Consider the following 20,257-nt stretch of genomic DNA (forward strand, 5'->3'; position numbering starts at 1 on the left):
AATTTTAGTTCGTGAAGTTTATAGAGCCAGCCGTAAGTTTCAAATGAACTCCCTCTATCGTATTTTCAAACAAAACATTTTGTGTTGTGCAGTGTGATTGGTTGTTGAAATAATCAGTGTGGAATTCTGACATGTATACATTTCTGCCAGAATGGGGGCACTACTGATAAGATACAAAACTAAACAAAATACTGTGAGCAGTCTGTTAAGGGCCGGGACACAAAACCACTGAATGTAAAGTTTGGGTGATCCAAGTTTCGCCATGCTCACACTGATGAAAACTTAAAGGCTTAACGGTTTAAGATCATCCCACTTGTCTCCCGCCAGAATAAAAACGCAAACAGCTCCCTGAAGGAGTAGCTTATTGTAGTACCGTAGTGAACTTTGCTGTTATGATTAATTAAGTATGGTGGCATGTGGATCTCTTCATCATAAGGCTCCTTCATGCAAGTGAGTTGGGTGAGTCAAACTTTGCCGCCTTGCTTCAGTCAAATACAATGCCATGGGTTAAAATCCAGCATTGAATGGAAAAAAAGTGACAACTTTCAGCTGAGTAGGTAATCATGGACATTAATAACAAAATCACACTTTTACAGCTACGTATCATTACTCCTACAGAATGGCGTATAAAGAAAAGAGGTAAACACAAGGCAAAGGAGTGGGAAGTAGAATTAGCAGTGCTCACATTTAACACACACGGACACACGCACACACACACGCTGAACTGCAGTTGAACTTATGAAATAGAATTCCGATTTTAGGATTCAGACGTCCGTGGGTGGGTCCTTTGATGTCCTGCAACACAGCAGTACGCCGAGTCCACCTCCGCACCAACACCCCTAATGCACAAACACACATGCTTGAACACCATTTGATCAAATAGTTGCTCTTGACCTTTGTCAAATATCAGAGCAGCACATAATGTGCAGTGGTGATTTGCGAATTGAATTTGTGCCGTGATTGAGCTCATAACTCAATTCAGAAGAAATGCGATTTGATGTTAAAAAGCATCATGTTGAAATCATGTTTTGCTAGTAACTTCACTCATTAAGTTGCTGCATACATTCATGTCCTCAAATTTAAAGCTAAATTTGTCAGGTGATAACTTTTTGTATTTCTTTTTATATTTATAAGTTCCTCCCTGCTATAAAGTTTTAAAAAAAAAACATTACCAAGTATTGCAAAACTTTCATTTCAATTCATCTTTGTCGTAAGCGTGACGTGACCAAAAAAGGGAACAAAAGAATAAAGTTTACAGTATGTCATCATTTTGGTACTTCTTGGCAAGAAACAAGAAGCACATGATTTGTGTTAGTGGGCCATACACAATGATGTGGTAGTCCACGTATGGCCCCTGGGCCATGAGTTTGCAAGCTATAGTTTCATTTCACAAATTAATATCCAATTAAAAGCCTCATGGAAACTCTAGGTACAGCAAGTGCATTTGAGATGTTAAACACAGCCCTAATTGGCCTCATAAAAATTACACACCAACAAAATGGAAAGCCAAACAAAATTAGGGAAGCTTAATTAGCCACAGCAAATAAAATATTTGCTCCAACTACTAATTTTATAGCAGTGTTGCTGATGCAAGTCTGGAAGGAGTGAAGAGGGAGGTGGAAGAGGGAGAAAAGACACACCCATCCTAAAGAAAGCAAAGTAAACTGTGAGGAGATGTGTTATAAAGACGCCACGTGTGGGAGTGTTACCTTTCTTTGTGTTTATCCCGCTGTCAGTCATTTATTCCGGATGTGCTATATAAAACACTTTCTGTGTTTGCCTCGCCACCTCCCCCACCGTGCAGACGAGGGGGGGGGGGCTGCGTATTCCCTTTTCTTCCTCGATTGTCTCACACACGACTAACAGTGGAGGCACAGAGAAGAGCGACTCGTCTTCTTCCTCAGCGCCGAGCCGAGACAAAGAACGAACGCGTGGCGGAGTTTGCACCTGTTTAGCAGTCGGAGATTGGCTTCTTGCACAGCACGCTGTCGTCCTGCAAGCCACAGCCAACAGGAAGGCACACACTCACATACATACACAATTTCTTCACCACAGATTTAATTTGCAAAGCTTAAAGTCTGTGGTGGGTTCAGGCTGACACACACACACAAACATACACACAAGCACACACTCATACACAGAGGGAAGATATGACATGACGACAGTGTGGGGTGACAGGACCCAAAGCCTGATGAAATGTTGTCTCGCCCCTTCAGAGCACAGGGCTCACCTCGCTTTACACACACACACACATGCACACACACACGCACACTCACACACACGCACGCATGCACACACACACGCACACACACGCACACACACACGCGCGCATGCACGCACGCACGCACGCGCACACAGACACACACACACACACGCACACACACACACACAAATGAAATCTCATATTCAGATGGAGAAGAAAGGATTACCCGTGGCTGATTGCTGGATGAGAACATGTGGGATGGGAATTGAATCCTCATTCAGTCGTTGTCTGTATGCGTACGCGTGCGAGAGTGTGTGTGTTTGTCTGAGTGCGTGTGCTACCAACATTCTTCGACCTTCCTGTGACTTCCTGCTCAACTTAAATAGAAGACTTCTTCATTTAATGAGAAGATGGAAGAGAAGCAATGTCACCTTCAACAAATTAGGCACCCTGGATGGGATAAGTTCATCTGGAGAGCTATCCAAAAATTGCATAAGCAGCACTTACTATGTTCATGAGTGTCAGAAGATATTTTTGGACATGCTCCTTTCCGTGAAACTGGACCACAGAGTCATCAACGCCGAGCAGAACCTCGATGTTGTAGGCCCGGTCCATGCTCTGCCTGCGAGCGCGTCGCGCTCGGGTGTTGTTGATGCTTTGTTCCACGCCTCGGTAGAGAGACTCCAGATCCATTCGACCACCAAGATCGGAACCTGAAAACATGGGCAAAAGCTGGTATGAAATAACATACATAAGTAGGGTTAAAAAAAAAAAAAGGCACCACTTTTTCAAATGATGGGTTCATTGAAAATGAGAAAAAGATGGATTTAGAACTGCTTGGCAGAAGCTCAGTTTTGATGCTGTTTAGTTGGGAAAGTTGAGAGCGAGCCATATATCAAAAGGCGGTCAGAGAGGGTGATTGGGAAAAGGATGTGTTCGGTTTGGAGGAAATATAGAGCTGAGTGTCGTCTGTGCAACATTGAAACCAGAAAACAAATGTGATTTGAATTTGTTGATCAAGAGAAAGGAGCTGAGAAAAGAGCCTTGAGGAACATTGGTTTTGTCTGGAGAATGCTGGGATCTTAAATCTTTGAGTTGTATAAAGTCAGCCCTTTTAGAGCGATATTAATTGAAACAGGAAAATCTGTGGCTGAAAAAGCAATGGAGGAAAATCTGCCCGGGATGATGAAATGGGAGAAAAAATATACTGAAATTCAACATTTGAATGTGATCGGTTTGTTCTGAACATCCTCATCCAAGCTATCGTTCTGGAAAAAAACCTAACATTTTTTTTCTTCATAAATCAGTGTGTGAACTCATATGATCATTCTATTCCAGTGTCTCTTTAATTCCAAAATAACCACACCTATTTCTGCCTAAAAGTACCGATGAGGTGAACATCTGAACCTAATCTTACTAAACAAGAAAAAAATATTCAAAAAAAATGGGGAAACCTTTAACATGAATGAATTTTGATGCCGCCATGTAAATAGTAGCCATATTATTTATAATGTTTTTTCTGTCATTTTTTATGTTGCATGTGTGTTGTGTTTTCCCGTTTTCCCGAACAGCAGTTGGCATCATTGAAGTGGCGGCAACGTGTTAGAGATCTGCTCCTAATAAACTAAATATTTCCACTCCTGTCTGTAAAAATGCAGCAGATGGTCCTTGCTAAACACATGGATGGGAGACAGTTCGCTCACACAGGGCTGCCCGGCCTGCACTTTTCTTGCCTTGCTACAAACTGCAAGACATGTCAGTTGTTCAAGAAGTCAACTTGTGTTAAGAGCAAAGTCTACAGAGGCACTGAACAGTAGTTGACCCTCACAACTAGACTATTTTCACATTTAGGACAACTCAAGCACGGTGATTTTGAGTATCTTGTTCAGTCATTTTTTTTTTTTTTAAAGCATTACACAGTACTGTGCAATAAAAGGAGAGGAGATATATGGTGCTGTCTCTTGAAGCAAGGCCTGCTTTCACTCTCAAGCTGCTCTCCCTCTCCAGCCTTTCATAAACGGAAGCCATGGAAGGAATATCCCAGTGGTCTTAAAATCTCTGGTCTCTGTGCAGCCAGCACAAAAAATAAATGACTGTGACCCACAGTGGAGGAAGACAAACACATGAAATCATTCAGGCAAGAGGATTTCTATTTTGGTCATGAATTTATTTACTATTTGCAGAATCATATTTATGTGGAATTTGTTGAGTTGTTTGTGAGAGAGGTGTCATCAGGGGAGATCTGGAATCTTCACTGTTTTGACATATCCAGTTAAGAGTGGTGAAGAAAAAATGAGACCTGCCATCTTGTCTCCCAATCAGCAAGGGGCACGGCACTTTCCTATCTTTCTCTTATGCAACGTATCCAAGGCAACGGAGCTCATGAGGAAAACAACAACCGTGTGGCTAATATTGGCTCCTGAGTCGTAAGCAGATTGAATCTGGAAGTCTGAATATGATCCCATGTCTGCCTACACCCCAGTGAGTGACAGAAAACCCACACAGAAAGTACGAAACACGGCGGGCGGGGGACGAAAAGACACAATTACCCAAAGAAGCTGCCTTTAACGAGCTCTGTGTCAAAACTGCACCCACGACTTTTAAAAGGCAAATCTGGATATTTTTACCTTTTACTTATGTAACGCAGAGACGACCGGGGGACGGGGTTGCGTTCTCCTTGTGCCTTTGCAAAATGGCATCGTCTGCGGATTAAACAATGCTGGGAGGTTGCGTAACTCATGACCACAGCTGCATGTTTAGTGAAGGGAAAAAGGTAGGTACCTCAGAGTGGCAGCTACATAGGGCAAGACGAGAGATCAAGCTGAGGGTTCCGGTTGTTCAAGGTTAAAAGGTGTTGTCCCGCTGCCAGACTAATGATTTAAACATTTCCATGCCAGCACACTCCCTTGTCCTTGCTTGGACTCAGTAAGCACACTCACTGTAGCTGTCAAAGAGCACGTTTTCCCGGGAAAATGAGGAGGAATAGGCTACAAGAGAGATGGATGGAGGCAAAGAGAGAGGCAAGAGGCAAGAGCTTTGATGTGATGGATGAGAGCGAGCGATGAGAAGAGACCACGAGGACCTTGGGTGCTTGTGAGGTTCGCTTGGAGCGCCTGGAGTGATGCAGGGTATCGCTCACTTGTAGAACACCTACTATCTGTCTGCTTGACTGAAGACGAGGCATCAGGGTGTGCTGCTGAGTATATCGCAGCAATATCACATTCGTATCAGATTTGAACCAGCCCCGTTTCCACCTGGGAGTACTGCGCCGTTCGGCACAGTGAGACATTTGTATTGTCAAAACTTGTAAAGGGTATCTACATAATTCACAGCACTTTTTGAGTCCTTACTGTCAAGACGCCAACAAAGCTGTCTTCTTTGTGGTACATAGTAAGGGTTTGTCAATGGTTAATGTAATGCAATGTAATATATACAATATAATATGATATAATATATCCATCCATTTTCTGTACCGCTTTGTCCCCACGGGGGTCGCGGGCATGCTGGAGCCTATCCCAGGTGTCATCGGGCAGTAGGCAGGGGACACCCTGAACCGGTTGCCAGCCAATCGCAGGGCACACAGAGACGAACAACCATCCGCACTCGCACTCACGACTAGGGGCAATTTGGAGTGCCCAATCGGCCTACCAAGCATGTTTCTTAAATTCAAATTATATGAGCCCAGCTCTAGTTTTTAGCTCAAGGGTTAGCCTAACTCTGACCCTACGTCTGCCACATCTTCGAATGATTATTGGCATTTGCCGCTTGATGTCTGACAAACAGACTTTAAATGAAAAGTTTGTTCAAAATGGCTCTTTTGGGCTACAAGGACTCTCTGTACCGTTTATGTCAGTTGCTCATTAAACTGTGTAGGCTTGCCAAATTTAATGTTTTAGCGCTACTTATTTGGTGTTTGTCACTGTGCTGACATATTTTTCAGTATTTATTTTATAAGAGATTTTTTGGGAGTGTGACACAGACGCAAACACGCTGTCAGACAGCTCAGTTTCACTGTGGATGAGACTAGTTAAACTTCAAATCAACTTGGCTTCATGGTCTTATTGCCTTAAGGCTCCCCGCTTTTCATCCAAGCAGGTTGAGGAAGGAGGGTTTGCCTTTAATCTTTCATATGGCTTCTCAAGATGGCGATGATTGTGTTTTACACAATGTTTCTATGGGATTTTCCTGTTTGCTGTAATTAATCAAGCGAAAAAGCGCTCGAGACGCATCCACGCTCATTTTGCAATCTGTGATGGAATTTTCTTACTTACCTGGTGACTTTGCCATAGATGCGTGAACTCATCTTAGATTTGTAAGCTCTCATTATTTTAAGGAACGGCTCAGCAGGACACAGAGGCGGTGGTTTTTCAATAAAACACCCTCTCTCTCCCACCCGGCCGCCCTCCCTGTGCGCTTGCATTGGACAGACAGTTACGTAAGATGAAGGAGCCAAAGGTTGCCTCATCTACCAAACAGACAGAAAATCCTCACAGACAAACCAAGCGGCAGCGAGGATAGGTGGCCCCCTCACCCGCTGATTATGATGGCTGCTTCTCTCGATATTAAAAACACTCTTCTGCTCCCCTTCAGAGAGGACGGATAGGCAGATATAATTCATCATCTTAAATACCAGCGATCTTAGAGCATCAGAATCAACAAATACCTCATGAGCATGATTAAATTTAGAGTTGGAGATAAACAGTCCTAAACTTGAAGTGGTTATTAATAAATGGGCAGAGTTCACTGTTTGATGTATGAATAATTATCATGGTCTTCTGGGAGCTGTTTCAATAAAACTGCTGAATGTTAACCAAAATGATAAACAGTGGGATTATGGGGGAGGTAGAGTTATCAATGTGTCCCTAATCTTCAGTCTGGAAACCATATAAATGACCAAAAATGAAGATGAAGAAAGATCTATTTGCGGTGTTATTGTAGTCCATGCAAAGCTATTACATAAAGTGTATTTTTGGAAAGACATATTTCTAAATTGTCTTCATACATTTTATACTCTCAATTAAGAGAGAAAATGAATGTGGAGGGTCTTCACTGCAGTGTACGATTTTGTTAAAGCCCTGATTATAAAATGACAGATGTGGCCTTGTAGCATACAGCTGGATGTCTGATGTTTGTAAGAACCCAAGTCACATCGAAAGAATGTAACATGTTATCATAGACGGAGCCAAATACAAACACTAGATGTTGTATTCGTATCTATGGTGTGAAAAACTAGCTCCCAATAAGAAGCATGCAAGCTCACCCATCTAGCATTTACCGCAACCGTTATTCATCGCTATTTTGCAACACTAATGTGTGCATTAACAGGCCAGGGTTTCAAACTAGGGTTAGGGTTTCAAACTAGGTCTTCAAACTAGGAAGTACGTACCCTCATTCCTTATCTGCCTCCGCTGAGTGCTGTTACTGAGTACTCATGAATAGTTCACTTTTTATTAGGGTTTCACTCATTAAATCTTCTGAGGAATGAGCGCAAACCTTTAACACCTGCATGACTTCTCAAAAGAGCCAGCCACAGGTGGACCACTTAAAAGTCCCCACAGGTGGACACTATGTGTTTGTAAGAGCGCGCACACAGCAGGTCACCCACAGACGGCCTTCATAAGCACCAAATGACCAAAATATTTAGTGAGTGCTTTCTATGCACTTTCTTCACTTTGTTAGAATTGATTCTTACTTTTACTTCATTAAACTGCCTACTTTTCAGTTGTACCTTTAAAAACAGTCTTCTTGGGAAAGTCTATCTAGAAAGGTGTTTTGGATGGCGCAGTAGCATGTAGGAACCCCATGATAAGATTTACCACAAAATATCACCTTATAATACATGTAGTATATGATAAATGTGTCGACCCTGCAACCCAAAGAGGGCAGTAAATAAACAGCCAAATTTCAAACAACGAATGTTCGGTTAAAGCAACAGACACTCGGCCATTAGAATACAAGTAAAAATATGTGCTTCTTACCAGCACAAAATATGAGCGCATGTTAGGCCCGGACGCAGACACACAGATGGAGCTCTCTTCACTCGCACGGTGCTCTGAGCCAGAAGAGAGAGAATTAATAAGGCACCACAGTGTATCAGTGTGACTAAATTGGCAGAGTTTCATAACAAAGTCTCTCAGAGCAGTTATCAATTAGAAACAATTAAAAAAGCCATTCATCATTCTTTCAAAGGCAGCAGCGTGGGGAGGCTGATAAAACATAATCAAAAACAATCACAGCTCCTTGCGCTCATTAACAGTGGCTTATCCGAACAAGGCGCCTGTGTGTCCATGAGGAGATCACACCTCCACCCGCAGGGATATGACGGTTCTGGGAGGAAGGCCGGACAAGAATAGTTTTAAGGACAGTCTGTGAAAAAACTTGGAGACATTGCGTACAAACAAGCCCTTGCTTGAGCTCTTGGCAAGTGCCTCTGTGGCATGTGTCTGCTGCAATATGAATCCATGTGCTGCTCTATCTGTGCGCTCTGTTTATTGACACACAATTTATTCTGTCCCAAAAAGATGCTTCGTTGGTAACCACGGGTCCTTACGAAATGTACTTAAATGCTATTTTTTGTCTGTATAACGTTCCAGCAACACCAGGTAGCGAAACCTCTGTCACAACTACAAGAGTCTTTGTAGGTAGTCAAATGCTTGCCAAAGCAACAGGTGGCACTACAACCACTATATGGAAGGCCAGGTTAGCCAAACAGAAGACATTTATTAACAAGAGATATTTAGTTTTGAGCAAAGCGGACTCCACATTAGAGGGACAGTTATGCAAAAATGTGCAACTCATCCATACTCAGTCCCTCACCTTAAATGCGCATGAACGGGTACAGCTTCATCCATGCAAGTGTAACCTAAGAGGGAGGATGGGGGAGAAATCAGCATGTCTTCACCCCACCTCCATCTCCCTCTCCTAATGAAGCTCCAAGGTAATCAAATCACAGTCCACACAGACAGATGGCAAAAAAGGGACACTGCAGGGCTTTCTGGGTGGATCGCCCACCACCCACTTTTTTGAAATGCAAACAAAAACCTCCATCGCATTGCGTCCAAAAACACTTAACTAATCCCTAATGAATAAATTATAGGGAAGCACAACGGTCAGTCGAGGTGTTGTACGTGTAATAATAAAAAAAAGCCACCACCCCTCCATATACAGACTTTGTAGGGCTATTTTTAAAACAAGAAACCTCCCATTACTGACCTCATACAGAGAAAAAAAAAAACATTAAGGCTATTCCCACTTGTAGGAAGCAATAATCCGCAAATTGCATTCACCATTAAGTAACCTACAAGGATTGTTGGCAGCTTTACAGATGACCACGTCCACAGGGCAAAATAGGCTGCTCCGTGTCCTCCAGGGAGATTTAATAAAGAGAGGTTATTAGAAAAGAATATTTTCCATGCTCTCCAAATCAAGGGGTTGGCCTCGCTCAGCGGAGCAATAATACCCACTAATCCATGAGGCTGGGGATGGCAGAAGAAGAAAGGCAATTCAGTAGAATTCAGTTTTATCTATTTTGGTCCAATTCACAACAGGAGTCATGGCAGAGAGGAGGGAGGAAGTCTAGGCCAAGCATGTTGGCCTTGGGTGGTATGTACATACAAGTGCAAATGATCAGAATGCTATCATCAGAAAATGACCTGCCAGGCAGTGGTGATGTCTCAGGTTTAGCATGCAAAAACATCCAAAACAACGACTTTGTGAGATGGAACTTACTGTTGCGGGAAGTGAAACTGTTTAATGAAGTTGACATTTTTTTAAGGCAATACCTCTTTTTCTGATCTGGACAACAAGGATGTGGTTCAGTGCAAGGTAATGTGCAGCCATTGCTTTGATGTTATTTACTATGCCCAACCATAGCAATTTATAAAATAAAGAAGATACAAATGTGCTGCATTTTACATCCCAGAATACCATACACGTCCCCTAACCGACTATTATTCATAAGTGGTTTGGGAAAATAAACGGTCAAAGCCCTTATCATCTTGAAATGTATGTGAAGTACTATTGGTGAATGAAGAGCAGCGTGAGATGGGCAATTATGTAATACTATTATTAAAGTTCTATTATAATACAAGTACTCTCAATCATACTACTACTACTCTACTACGAATAATTAGAGATGTCCGAAACCACTTTGTTTTCAGACTGATACCTGGTATTGGTATTAGCCCATTCCATCACTATTACTACTACTACCACTAATAATAATAGTAATAATAATAATGTATGTGCATGTGCGTATATGGATGTGTCTGACTACAGTTTACACACACATCTGCTCTGCTTCATATAGGTTCTAAATAGATGGTAGTCAAGAAGCACATGATAGGAGGTTTTGCATCTCTTGATTTGAAAATAATAATAAGTCTCCTTCTCTGTCTGGCTATTGTAATGGACAAGGTCTCACGACAATGCCGGAAGAAATTGCATTATGGCTTCTGTCCCTATTTGGTATGCAGGCACACATACCAAAACACACACACACATGCACGCAAACACGCACGCACGTGCACACACAGTCTGTCAGTGGCCTCAGTGACACTGCTTAAATATTGATGACCTGATTCCCTCTCATTAATAATAGCTGCAGCACTGATGACTCTGTGAATACCGCTCTGTGACAATACAGTATGTGTGTGCAAACGTGTGCGTATGTATATGGGTCTACACATAGGGAAGAGTGCTTGCTCACAATGTGTGGGCCAAGTATTTGCTTCGTCTGTCTGTCATTTGTGCATTACGCAGCAAAATCACTCCAAGAGGATTACCGACGTTGCGTTATGGTGGTAAATCAAATCGGGTTTAACTGTGACAATGTTCAAGGTTATTATATTATGATAAAACAATTGTCAGCGTGTACAACTGCCAGCATTTTAATGTGCAAGGGAGCAAAGTGGATGGGAATTGTAGGCGTGTGGATAATGCGAGTAGACACGAGTACCGTAATTTCCGGACTATAAGCCGTGACTTTTTTCCAAAATTTTGGACTCTGCGGCTTATAGTCAGGTGCGGCTTATATAAGATTTTTTTCGTGATTTTTGTGATGACTTGATCACTTTTACTCTTAACACTATTATATACAGTAAAAGCTACAAAACAAACTGACAAATAACTCGTTTTCAAATCAGACGAGTAAACCTGGTCAAATGTTAAAAAAAAAGATATTATTAAAAGTGAAGACAATTTGCAATTCTAGTAATGACACACAAATTTGATGCACAATTTGTCTTCGCGGGCCACATAGAATGATGTGGCGAGCCGTATCTGGCCCCCGGGCCTTGAGTTTGACACCTGTGCTCTAAATCCTTTCTCTTACTCTGCCATGTCACTCAGAGATTACACAAAGCAGTGGTGCTGTTTGGACCATCTGCATTGTATCAAAACCCAATCAATCAGCATTTAAATTCAATTCTTCTGACATTTTGCTTACCAAAAACAAGTTGTAATGAATGTGAACTTTTAATGCATTTTATTCAGAAGGTTACTTTGGACCTTAAACGGCGGCGCGGCGTACTTATGGATTTTTACGGCCTCCGGTCTCCAGGGGGCGCTCTAGCAGGAAGCAAGAGAGAGACAGACGAAGAAGAGATAATGCGCCGAAGAAGACGTGCTAGTTTGTGTTTTGATCGTCTCGCGCATCACACACACACCCGCGCTCACACAAAGACAGGAAGCTTTTATACAAAAACCGTCATTATGGGGGACAAAAGAAATGCATATGATGCCGCTTTTAAGCTATACGTGTCGCTTGCTAGTTTAATGTAATTTAGCGCTTCGTGCATGAATAAGATTAGCATGAACAGACCCTCTTCACACTCGAAGAAATGCATAAAAGCGACGACAAAAGAGAGACTGAGAAAGTGTGAGGCGAAGGATATCTAACGCTTTTCCAATTGGACACTAAGGAGGAAGACTTCGATGGTTTCAGTGCACAGGAGGAAGATGAAGACGGCTCTTTTTTTACTTTTACTGGTATGATTTTTTTAACCAGCCCTGTTAGTGCTGTGCTACCGTGTTGCTGCTGTGTTGCTGCTGTGTTACCGCCGCGTATCAGTGACTTTGCGTTACTTCCGTGTTGCTGCGGTATTACTGCCGCGTCACAGGCGGTGTTTGGAAAGAAATGTTAAGGTATATTATTAAAGCTTTAAAAAAACTTTCTGTGTCCAGTCGTTCTTTGCTAATAACTCGCGTGCTCACTTCCGCGTTGCTGCGGTACTACTGCTGCGTCACAGGCCATGTTTAGAAAGACATGTTCAAGTATGTTATTAAAACGTTAAAAAGGCTTTCTATGTACTGTCTTTCTTTGCAAAAAACTTGCGTGTCCGGTGCGGTTTATGTACGAAAAAAACTGAAATATCCCTGAATTTTAGCTGGTGCAGTTTATAATCCGGTGCGGTTTATAGTCCGGCAATTACGGTATATGGAAACAAACAATGGAAACGCCAGTGAAAACAGCAGCACTGTCAGGTGCCAGTTCAGTTAAGCCATACGTGAAGTGTAAGAGACAAAGCGGGCTTAAACGAGGTTAATACTGGACAACACACACCCGTTGCAAGGCCAGCAGTAAGCAAGAGTAGACATTAGTGTCTTGTTGTAATGGATAACATGACATCTTCTAAGAATAGGAACAGCAAGCCAGGAAAGGGGAGAGACGAGGAGGTTGCAGTCGCAAAGGGAAGTGATGCTCTAGCTGTGTGTCCTGTGATGAGTCAGCAAATTACAAACACAAAGCCAGAAGATTTTCCCAAATTCTATGTTCCTTAACTGAATGAGAACATACCTGCACATCTTGGAACTGTTACAGTACAGCACAAGTAGGCATGAGCCGGTTATTGGTTTAAAAGTATACTGGAATTTTATAAAGTAAATTTTAAAAGTTAAAAAAAATCTGGATTTTTTTTCATCTGCTGAATGAATTATTTTTTGGAGTCATCAGTGGTTGGGTACCACAGTTTTAGAGTATTTCTACTTCAATTTTTTTCCCCAAAATCACTTCAAGCTATGTTTATTCAGTAATTTTAGTAACCTACTTTTTATTTCTCTACTTTTATTTTAAACAACTGAAATTCGTCTGTTTAAATGTCTTAACTTGTTTTGCCTGTACATGTTATGTACCCATGTGAAGCACATTGATTTTACCTATGTATGAAATTATGAAATGGGCTATATATGTAGATGAAGCTGCATTGGCTTCATCAATATTGAGGCTACCATGGCCAACACAAGTTCATTTCCACTCGGACATTTCTTACATTATAAGAAAAGTAGTAGCTACTCATTTGCTGAAGAATAAGTACTTTTACTGTTGTAGAAGTTTTGGATTTTATTTTGAAAAACATTATTGAATGATTTATTTTTGCTGATGTACCTACAGGAGACATCCAATGGAGAAAAGTATTTTTTAGTCACCCAAACATTTCTATGCCTTGTTGAAAGGCACGTACTGACAGGAAGAGAGCGTGAGAGTGAAAGCCCGTCTTAACCATGGAGAAACCCGGAGCAGTTGTGGGAGTTTCAATGTCTCGATCGAGGGCTTCTTGGGGGCATTCAGGCAACAAACTCCAATTCCATTTTCCATTTTGGTCATAAATCATGCATCCGTTTGTCAAGCCTCCTATACATATGATTCCTACAAACCCACTTTTCTACAGTGGCTGCCGAGGACATGGAGTCACGTCAAGTTGTCTCATGCTACACAAAGTGGCAACTGAAACTGGATAATAAAATGTTTAAAAAGTCAAAGTACAAAAATTCAGAAGGGGAAAGAACCCCAAAACCCACCAGGTGAAATTACAATTATCAGTCAGGTATAAGAAAACAATCATGCATGTTCGCTTCATTAAAGACTAATTGCCCCTTAGTTGTCAACGTGAGTGTGAATGACTGTCTCCGTGCCCCTTGTGACTGACTGGCCACAAATGGAAATTATATTCCGTTTTTGCTTTATGTCAGCTGGGTTAGGCTTCAGCTCACTCGCAACATTAGCGATTATAATTGTACTAAATCCATCTTGTTTTTCCTTGTTTTAATCACTTCACTGGTTTCTTTTATATCAAACAAATTCAGAGACTCTGATGAAGGCGGAAGAAACCGCCGAAACATGTCAGGTAAAGAACCTAAAACAATTTGTTTGATATAAAAGAAACCAGTGAAGTGATTAGCAATTATAAGCGGTGTAAAAAGCCTTCAACAATCATTACGCAAGCAGGTATCAGACAGCTTCCCTTACCATTTCCTTAAAAGCTACATATCATCAATATGTGAGCAGTGACACTTTTAGTTTTACTGTACAGCGTTAAACTTTTATCACCATAATTTTTATTCCATTTTAATTACATTCTAGAGAAATGATCGTAAAATGCCGATAAATTGGAGACCAATATACAGCACATAAAGGGAAGGGAAGATAATAATTTCCATGGCCACCACTTACACATTTGTGGTCACTGTCACCGTGGCGACTGTTCACCTGACTACAGGTGATGGAAATCACCTTATTATGCTGTGCTAATGTCTGCTTTGAATGTATGGGAAACTTCAACCGCCAATGTTTTAATTGGATTCTACTATGAATATTTCATTCTCTAAGTACAGCTCACCACCTTTCCCTCCACTGACTGCGACCTCTTTGTCTGGTCCTCTACACTGTGCAACTGGGAATGTAAATGGATCAAATTAATTTGACGTATTTTTTGTTACGTGCATGCACAGTGGTCTATTGTTGCAGTTAGTCAGCATCTTTCTCACGCCCCAATTATATTGTACATTTCTAAGCATGGGTTTGTTTTTAATTTGTTGTTACAGTATGTACTGTACTGACAAATTAAAATTCAGACTTGAGTAGCTCGGTGGCGCACTGGGTAGCACGTCCGCCTCACAGTTAGGAGGGTGCGGGTTCGATTCCACCTCCGGCCCTCCCTGTGCGGAGTTTGCATGTTCTCCCTGGGCCCGCGTGGGTTTTCTCCGGGCACTCCGGTTTCCTCCCACATCCCAGAAACATGCTTGGTAGGCCGATTGAAGACTCCAAATTGTCCCTATGTGTGAGTGCGAGTGCAAATGGTTGTTTGTCTCTGTGTGCCTTGCGATTGGCTGGCAACCGGTTCAGGGTGTCCCCAGCCGACTGCCCGATGACGGCTGGGATAGGCTCCAGCACCACCGTGGGGACTAAGCGGTTCAGAAAATGGATGGATGGATGGACTTGAGTAGAGTGCCACGTTGTGTTGCAACATGCTGGGCATGACTGCAATGTACTAGAAGAGACATGATGTAAAAGAAGAGTCACAAAAGGTCCCCTAACTGCACTTCAGTAATAATAAGGGGGCAGTGGAGAAGAGCAGGGAGAAGAAGATGCCCGTGGATAATGTGTTGCTGCTTTGTGTGTGTTAAAGTTCAAGTTTGAAGGTTCATGATAACTGTAATGTCAATGCTAATTTCTGTTAACCCATCTGAGGGGTTTTGTTTTCTACTGTCGGACTTTCATCATTATATGGTTTGGTTAAACATTTTGGTGTTTAAAACATACTTAAATACGTTTATTGTCTTGTATTATTTTGTCAGTTTTTCAATGAACTTCAATTGTGAGTGTCAAATAGTCTTTGAAGCAAGCATACATTGCCTCTCATCTCTGTTTCCTATGACACAATACCCATTTTAACAGCAAAAAAGTGAATAAATGCACTCTGAACATTTAAAAAGTGTGTTTTAATCATTTAAAATGTGCTTAAAGCAAGTGGGATGATGTTTCTTTTTCCTATGCTATCTCTATATCGTGTATTTTCGCGTATCACAGTTGAGTCTAGACCGTATCGCTGTGATAAATGGGCCGAGGCAAATGAGCCCGCTAATAGATACACGTAAACCTGATCAGTACTTGCAAGCCACCATCATGACGCGAATAAACAGCAGGATTTTGACATTTTGTCTTGACAACGATATGTCAGCCGAATTCCTCTGTGTATACTTTTTAGGCTGACTAATGAATCCGTTCAGAGGCTTGTGTTTAGAAAGTGCGCCTGTTTGCAAATAACCAGGAAAAAAAATGTGTTTAGAGTTTGAGGGAGTTATATAACAGCAGTGGAGACAATTTCGATGTCAAATCAAAAGTTTAAACTTTGTGGACAGGAAAGGAAAGTGTTCCAAGTAGGATGTGGATAAAGCAATAACAACTGAATTAAAAGAAGGGATGTGGAATCATTACACAAGAGTCACACAATTGTCACTCAGGAATGCCTTTGCACAAACACACAGATGCACACCTGCCAGCCCCGAGGCTACCTCCAGGACAGAACAGGTGATGGCAAGTAAAAGGAGGAAGAAGTGGGAGGATTTCAAGCGACATCCTGCTGTACTGGCACTAAGAAGACCTCATTAAGTGAACCACAGAAAGCATCACGGTGCCACGCTGTGTTATTCGCACAATAAGAGACATGATGGCTGGCGCAAAGGCTTCTCACATCTAAATCAACTCTTCCAGAAACTTAAGTTTCTACTCTCGCATTTGAATATTGCTCGAAAACATGTGGTCCTCTAACAGTGTCACTTAATAGGTATGTATGGTGACAAATGGGCCATTGCCCCAAATCTGTGTCATTTGCTTCTTAAAATTCTCTCAAAATAAATTTAAATGTATGCCAAAGTCTGATATTACACATATTGAACTATTAAAAATGTGTATGGGCCCATCTTAAGCAACTCAATTTTTGGACGCCAATGTTTTATCGTACTGGAAGTCGTCCTTTGAGTATTATGATTGAAAGTAACACAGTGACTTTTTTTTTTTTACATAGAATTATAAATGACATTAAATATAACCCTGTGGTATTAGCTATGTTAATAGTATATTGACAAACACAATGGTCCTATACAAAAATATAGTATATGTATTTTTAAAAATAACAAATAAGCCCATCCAAAAATTAGGTAACAAATTTTGAGAGATTTTGTGACTTGGATAACATTCCAAATATTTTAGGACAACTGCTACAATAAGAGGGCTGAGTAAAAAACAAAAACCTGGAACATGGCTAAAGTGTGACTTTTTCAAGACGGTTGGCATAAGGAGTAACACTAATATGATTTAAATGATCATATTTCAGTGAGTATAAGGAATGACATTTAAATTCATCTGTCAAAATAAGATCACTGTTAAAAAACTGTGTGAGTCATGTGATTGTTGTGTTGTGATGAAAAACTAAGATGATGTAAAAATAACATGACAAGGTTTGAGGTGACTACCCTTGATACTCTCATGGGCCGAGTTGTCATTTCTCGTCTTTCAAATGTGATCTTAGCTTTCCCTTGATTCAAATGAAGTCATGTCCTGATACTTTGAATTCTTATTAGTTGTCTTGTCTCACCAATTTCAAACCTTCTGCCACGCATAAAACAAATTATAGAAACTTACTTTGTCTGACTTACGCACACATAAATAAAGGCCATTCTTGACACACGTGCGCACACACATACAATGTGTCCCCGCAGTGTATCGTGATTAACAAGATGGTTCATCCGCATCCTCAGGTGTGGGCCAATCAGACACGAGGACACAAATCTCTCCCCGCTGGTGATGCTGAAGGCCACGGGCCACTATTTATTGGCAATTTCAGCACTAACTACCCAGACAGCGAGGTAAACACGCTTGGCAAAGGCGAACACCAACACCGTGTCCACCTCTGCGTGTGACATTCTCATCAGCTACATATCTCTTTTTATGCTCTCTTTAACATGAAATAAATACGAGCACGATGAAATCAGAAAACACTAAAGAAAAAAATGCTTTGGGACAAATTGTATCCTACTCATTGAAATTGTGTTCTTGTGTGTTAACGGCAGAGTGAAGGAATGAAAGCCACAAAGTTGCTTGCAACCTTGTAAATGTCACACTAAATCCGATCTGAACAAATTAGTTTTTATTAAGTCTGAAATGATTATTAGATGCTTCGGCACAAGAGCAGCTGCCAGCGTGTCAACCACTGGGCTATAACTGGTAAAACGCAGCTGGAGTCATCATCATATAACAATATGAAATATTAGGATGCCTCGACCTGGCAACGATTTTATTTTTGTTTCATTTCTCATTTTTCCAAATAATAAATTACAAAATTACACAATCTTGGTGCAACCTTTGGGAGTTTTTAAATAGTTTCGTACAGGGCAAAGAATTGAGCGTAACGAGGGCATCTGGGGGTGATTGTGTAAACTCAGGAGACACGAACACGATAACACGAAGCCAGAACTTTGTCAGCTGGATTTTTTCTGACTTCTGAGGGAAGACAGGAAAAAAGAAATACAGAGCTGGATCATAGAGGTAGCATACTATGCCAAGGAAGTGAGCTTACTTTTGTATGGCATCAGCAAAATTTGAACTTTCACTGTGCAGAGGGGATGTATCGCCCTGCAGGGGTGGCACTTATGTTGGCAAAGGTGTTTTTTCACATCCTGCTGTTGTGTCAAAGTGCCATACAAACAAGGTGATGGTGACCTCAGCTGCAGAAAACACTTTTTGGCATAAGAACTAAATGTTTTCACTGCAAGTAAGTAAATATTTCACAATTATTTAAAGTGTTCATGAGCTGTACAAAGTCACTTCTCTACTTCTCCCAGCAGAGAAATGAAAGTAAAACTTATTTGATCATTTTGCTTTTGATGTGGCTATTAGAAGATTTTAGCATTGCTCTCACGTGAAAATATTTTTACACAAGCTTGGATCATTTATGCAGAACATAATTTAATATTTTTTACACAGATGAATGCCCATATTTTTTAATGCCAGACATTAATTTGAATTTACTTTGACAGAAACTGCAATGTGTAATTGCAATTAACTTTTTTTTTCTCTTTCACAAAGCCTGTGGGAAAAATATACTATTGGCTCGCAAAACCTCTTTTTAAAAATATCCTTACAATAACTGGTATTTTCCAAAATTACTGACAAATCAACATTGACACATTACAACCAAAAGGTCTGCCGCAACATGTTCCAACAACATGGAGGATTAAAGGCATGCACTGTCATACAAAAAGGCCAACAATTACATTGAATTTCTGGGGATGGAAATACTCTTTTCTGCAAAAGAAGCACTCACAAACATGTACACACACAGAACCACTGCACTACAGGCAGCTAGCTGTAATGGCAATTAATGTAGTGGGGCCTCTCGAGCAATGAAAGCCTCGTTCACATGAGTGGCTCCATTAACCTGTGAATCAGCCGCTTCTCAAATGCATATAAACTACAAGCGACACGATGCTTCAGCAAGTGCACCGCCATGTTACTCACACAGGTAATTTCTGTTCAGGCTTAATTTCACATATAGCTGTTTGGGTTAAACAAGGAGTAAGAAAAAGATGGCCAAACATCAACCGAGAGCGGTTCCATAATTCAAAATTTCCTTTGAAATAGCATGGAGAAAGACACATCCTTGATTACTCCCACACTTCTCTGAGGAGTGCCACATTTAACAGTGTGCATGTGTGTGTCAGTGACAGTGGTGGGAGGAAAGAAGTCACGCGCCATCTCGACATCCATCCTGTCCCCCGGGTTGCCCGTTACATAACAGACGCTAACACAGAACACTGACCACCCTCGGGGAGGCCCGCTGTACGTAACTGTCGTCACTTAGCACTACCTGCTGCTTCCTGCTAAACATGCATACAGTACTTTGAAAAGCATTATGGCGTCTTGACATTATTACCGGCTTAAGAACCCTATCTAATCCTATCACTCAAGCAGGCAAACGAGCGATACAAATGTGAGAGCGAATCGAAAAAAAATAAAAAATAAAAGACGCCGAGCAAAGAAAGGTCCTGTCTTTGTCTTTACTTCCAAACAAGTGTGGAATTACTACACAATTACTCACGGGTGTCCACTGAACACACAGCCTTAAAAATGCTGGGTCAAAAACAACCCAATTTGGGTTAAAAAATGGACCATAAATTGGAGCCAATTCCCTGGGTGGTTTTGCCTAACACAACACTTTTTTTTCCCATCCATCCATCTTCTGTACCGCTTTGTCCCTACGGGGGTCGCAGGCGCTGGAG

General features: G+C 41.3%; 1 protein-coding gene across 3 annotated transcripts in view; it reads right to left on the reverse strand.

The window, feature by feature from the left end:
* Positions 1-20,257, reverse strand: part of LOC148404447 (A disintegrin and metalloproteinase with thrombospondin motifs 2-like) — an 89,240-nt gene that overhangs the window by 22,075 nt on the left and 46,908 nt on the right. For all 3 annotated transcript variants that reach the window (XM_088382598.1, XM_088382608.1, XM_088382589.1), the window contains exon 4: positions 2,711-2,916. In XM_088382598.1, coding sequence (XP_088238724.1) covers positions 2,711-2,916 — 206 coding nt within the window. The remainder of the gene's footprint in view (positions 1-2,710; positions 2,917-20,257) is intronic.

The sequence above is a fragment of the Syngnathus floridae genome, chromosome 1 (genome assembly GCF_059516105.1).
Source record: "Syngnathus floridae isolate MCC-2025c chromosome 1, RoL_Sflo_1.0, whole genome shotgun sequence".
NCBI lineage: Eukaryota > Metazoa > Chordata > Actinopteri > Syngnathiformes > Syngnathidae > Syngnathus > Syngnathus floridae.